The 4,803-nt window shown below is 37.6% G+C and overlaps 1 protein-coding gene across 1 annotated transcript; it reads left to right on the plus strand.

Annotated features, from left to right (window-relative positions):
• The first annotated feature begins 3,650 nt into the window (after nucleotides 1–3,650).
• LOC129944257 (pupal cuticle protein Edg-78E-like) lies at nucleotides 3,651–4,360 on the plus strand. The gene is made up of 2 exons (XM_056053578.1): nucleotides 3,651–3,801; nucleotides 3,883–4,360. Exons 1-2 carry the CDS (start codon nucleotides 3,733–3,735, stop codon nucleotides 4,219–4,221), a joined length of 408 nt encoding a protein of 135 aa, XP_055909553.1. The 5' UTR covers nucleotides 3,651–3,732; the 3' UTR covers nucleotides 4,222–4,360.
• The last annotated feature ends 443 nt before the right edge of the window (nucleotides 4,361–4,803 follow it).

Genomic DNA, 4,803 nt, shown 5'->3' on the forward strand with positions numbered 1-4,803 from the left:
GTGAAGAAATATGCTCTTTTAATTCAAATAACTAGAAAAAACAGGTCCCAAGTAGTTTCCTTTTTTGTTTGGGAGAAAATAAGCTCATAATAATAATCCATATCAGTTATCCCCTTCATCAATTCCTGAAAGTATGCAATTCCATATTTTTATATTTGTTTTCAATTTTCGGTTATGATTTTTTTTTTACTTGAATCAACATTAATCAAAAGAATACAAAAAACGTTAAAAATCATAGACGATATTTTCAATTGTATACCTTCATTGCATTTGAAGTCTCGAATTTACTAGAGCATTTCAAAGTTATACAACAGCTATTGCTGTTTAAAACCGCCGCGCCGACCAATACTCACATATGGATCCGAGACTTATGTAGATGATTGGTAAAAGGCACTCTGACTTAATTCGAGCTAAACGTCTCAACGAGATTCTCCAATGAAGAAATCTGCCTCGAAGTATGTTTTAACAGAAACAGTGGTCTCCCTCTACTGAGCCGTCCCTCGGGATTGGAGTTGAAGACCTTCCGGGCTGAAGTGTTGATGTCCATTCGCTCTACATGACCTAGCCATCTAAGCCGTTGGACTTGAATTCTGTTAAATAGGACAGTGTCGCTGTACAACCCGTACAGTTCGTTGTTAATCTTCTCCCCAATTCATCTATGCCTACGGGTCCAAAAATCACCCGAAGAATTTTTCTCTCGAAGCATCCTAAGACGCTCTTATCTTATGAGAACGCCATAAATGAGAACCGAACATCACATACTGCCCTCATTGACCACTAAACCCATCTCTTTCGCTTCAGTCGCAATGCTCAAAAGCGCTCCACTTACATCACGCTTTGATCTTCCGATTATGTCAAAATCATCAGTGTATCCGAGTAATTGGATGGACCTTTAGAAAAATGTGCCTCTAGTGTTGACGGTTAAGTTTTGCACAATTTTTTCCAGAATGATATTGAAGAAGTCGCATGACAGTGCATCGCCTTGTCTAAAACCTTTTTTGACATCAAATGCATCTGTTAGATATTTTCGGACCTTGATAGAGCAGCGTGCATTCTTCATCGTCATTCTGCACAAACGGATAAGTTTGACAGGGATACCAAAACTAGACATTACTCTGTAGAGCTCTTCCCTATAGATGCTGTAATACGCGGCTTTAAAATCGATAAAGAGATGGTGAGTATCGATTTGAAGTTCCTGAGTTTTTTCCAAGATCTACTGTAGTCTCAATATTTGTTCGATAGTGGACTTGCCTGGTCACACTTCACATCTCCCTTACAGCGGAATTCGGTTCGTAATCGCCGTTATATAATTTATAGAAGTGGTTTTTCCATATTCTCAACATCGACTGCGGTTCTACTACGTTGTTCCCCTGATCGTCTTTACAGGCTTCGGCTGGTGGCTGGTACCCTTGGGAGGTTTTTTTTTACCTTTCGGTAACATTTACGAACCTCATTCCTGTTGTGACATCTCTCTATCTCCTCGATAGCGCGCTTCTCATGCTCTCTTTTTTTCCATCTAAAAAGCCGGTGTTCCCCTCTCCTCTTCTGCTCGTAAAGCTCGTGAGCAGCTCTGGTCCTTTTGTGCAGCTTGTATGCCTGCTGTTTCGTTGCGTGCCGGCATTTGTCGTCAAACCAGGGGTTTCGCTGTGGTGGCCGTGTGAAACCTAGTACTTCAGAGGCGGCATCTCTGATGGCTGTAAGTAAATGTTGCCACTGGTTTTCAATGCTTAATGCAGCAGCATAGGACTCCTAAAGAGGTTATTCGAGACTCGATCGGAAAAGGACATGGCAGTCTCTTGCGATTGTAGTCGTCTAACGTCGAATCTTCTCAAGGTACTTCCTTGTTTAGTTTGGATCGTGATATCCATAGCCGTACCTTGGCTACAACGAGGTAGTGGCCCGAGTCAATGTTGGCCCCTCGGAATGTTCGGATATCCTGTTTACTTAAGAAGTGTCGAGCGTCGATCGCAATGTGGTCAATCTGGTTGACTGTTGATTGATCAGGAGATTTCCATGTCCCCTTGTGGATATTTAGATGTGTGAACTGCGTACTAGCTACCAGAATGTCTCGCCCCGCAGCTAAATTAATCAGCTTGAATTCGTTGTCGGGGGTGGTATCGTGCAGACTGTATCTCCCGATTGTACAACCAAAGATGTCTAGTCTTCCTCGCTTGGCGTTAAAATCTCCTTAGACAATTTTAATGTCATAGCCAGGGTACTGCTCATATGACTTTTCCAAGAGCTCGAAAAATATGTCTTTGGTGTCTTCATATTATTCCTCTGTTGGAGCATGCGCGCATATTAGGCTTATGTTGGCGGATTGTCGCAGCTTATGAATTTTTTTACGTGGTCATCTCAAGAATTCCTCCGCTGCCGTCTAGATAAGGAGAGGTCGTTTGCTGTCCCCAACTACTTTCCACTGGGGTTGAAACCAAATCTCAAGTTGAGGTACTAGGCACCTGATGTTCACCGCGGGGAGGTGAGAGTAGGAGTTGATAGACATAGGTGGGTTTTGAGAAAAACCTGTGCCCTCTGGAATGCACATTACTACTATTTGAACATCAAAGGTTTACCTATTTGGAGTATTATTATGGCACGAGTATTTCTAAGCGTTTGCTTTTGGTGACAAGAATATACAAACAGTGCTCGCACTGGATTCGATACCTCGACTGCCAACATTTTAGACTAAGAGCACAATTATCTGTTATTTATTAGATAAGTATTTCGTAAGATCAACAGGATTGGGAATTCCGCTGACATTTGAATTAGAAAAAAACACTAATTTAAACTTCTTAAAATTCCAAAGTTTATTTTCTTTCCGAAATTATTCAAAAATATTTTCGTATTTGTTTCCAATTCTATGTAGAACGAATGCATTAGATTAAAATACAAAACTGCTCTCCAATAAATGTATTTTTAAATGTCATCTTGTCCAATGAATTTCTAAAAATATTGTCACTTATTGAATAATATTAATATGTTCAATTTGAGCACATAAATAAGATTTAACTGACTACAAGTAATAATTAAGGTGATGTTGAATTAGTTTGACAATACATGTATTTAACTCTTTTTTCGAAAAGTCTTAATGAATTAGAAAGACTCCTTTTTCTAGTCTGCAAAACTAGATTTAAAATAATCTTTAGTTGAAAAATAACTTTCGATTGTTTCCGTTCTTTCGATGAGTAATATCACAAAATGTTATAAAAAGAATAAGAGAACAAAATGTAGCTATAAGCAAAATCAGAGTTGTCTAGGCATTTGGGCTTGAAGAAGGCTGTTGAATAAAACCTACTCATAATAATACATAATTAATTGAATCGAGCTTTGTTTTTTCTAAAGGCGTATTATTGTTTTTAAATGGCCCGGTAAAATGTGTAAATTAGGTTAGGGGATTAGGTAACTTTAGGCCTAGGCATTGATGGTATGCTGGTATGTATGAAGGTGCTACCCAAACATCATTTTTTGTCGATCACACCTTTGATGTTTGCATTTTTAAAATGATTATTATGCTAATGGACCGTCATATCGTAGTCGTCGACGTCGAGGAGTGATGTTTAAGATGTTATGATAATGCGAGAAGGCAGTTATTGGTAGGTATAGGAACAACTTTTTCTAATACATATATTTCGTACGCATGTTTTTATTACTGACCTTTAAGTTAGAAAGATATAATCAAGTTTTTTATTTGGTGTTGACTTTTTTGTATAAAAACATAACATTGGATGGTGAATGTCACTAGTATCTTTCTTGATTCACTTGGGATACCAGCCTATATTCAGCCTCAATATGTTCAAACTTGTAAGTATATTTTGGACGATAGTTTGGAAAGATCTTCTGGTTGTAACTCATTTCTGTTCTTTACATTTGAATAAAATTTAGCTCCTCGTTACTGTCCTTTTGGGATTAGCTGCTGCCGACAACATTAACAAAAATGCCGAAATCCGTGTTTTGGACAACACACCCGCCGATGCTGAAGGAAACTTCAAATATGGATATGAAGCTTCCAATGGCATCTCCGTCCAAGAAACTGGAAACGCTGCTGGTGTAAGTGGTGCTGCCCAATGGATTTCCCAAGAGGGTATCCCAATTCAATTGCAATACACTGCTGATGAGAACGGATTCCACCCATCTGGTGCCCATTTGCCAACTCCTCCACCAATCCCAGCACAAATCCTTAGGGCTCTTGAATACATCAGGACCCATCCATCAAAGGAATAAATTTAAAATACTAATTTTAAGGAATTTGGACCAGGAGTAGTGTTCTAGTCGGTGAATATTATAAAACGTAATATTCACTACCAAAGAAATTAATTAAACATTAAATTTGCCTATTTTGTTAGGAAAAATGTAAAACATATATTTTTTCTTACTGTTTTCATTGTTGTTGTAGTTGTTGTTTTACAAGACGTACTGTTGTTTAGTGCGTATGAATTTCATGTCAGAAGTCTGTCTTTTTACGATGAAAAGTAATTAGCATAAAAGAGTTATTAAATATAGCTGTTCGGATTCGACATACGCAAGATTTAAGCATAATAATGCATAATTATAAGGCAATTTTAATATTCCATCAAAGGAGACTAAAGCCAAAAACACAAAAACTACCAAAAAACAATATTGTCTACAAAACACTCCTCAGTCAAGCTAAATATCAACCAACATTTGTGTTTTGTATTGTAAGAATATATGTATTACTTATTTCTTTTCCAATTTCACAAGAAACCCTTTTCCACAAAACATTAAATAAAATTGGTCAGAAAATAAAAAAATAGTGAAATAAAGTTCAACTTTCAGTTGAATGAA

Source organism: Eupeodes corollae, chromosome 2 (assembly GCF_945859685.1).
Source record: "Eupeodes corollae chromosome 2, idEupCoro1.1, whole genome shotgun sequence".
In the NCBI taxonomy this organism is placed as follows: domain Eukaryota; kingdom Metazoa; phylum Arthropoda; class Insecta; order Diptera; family Syrphidae; genus Eupeodes; species Eupeodes corollae.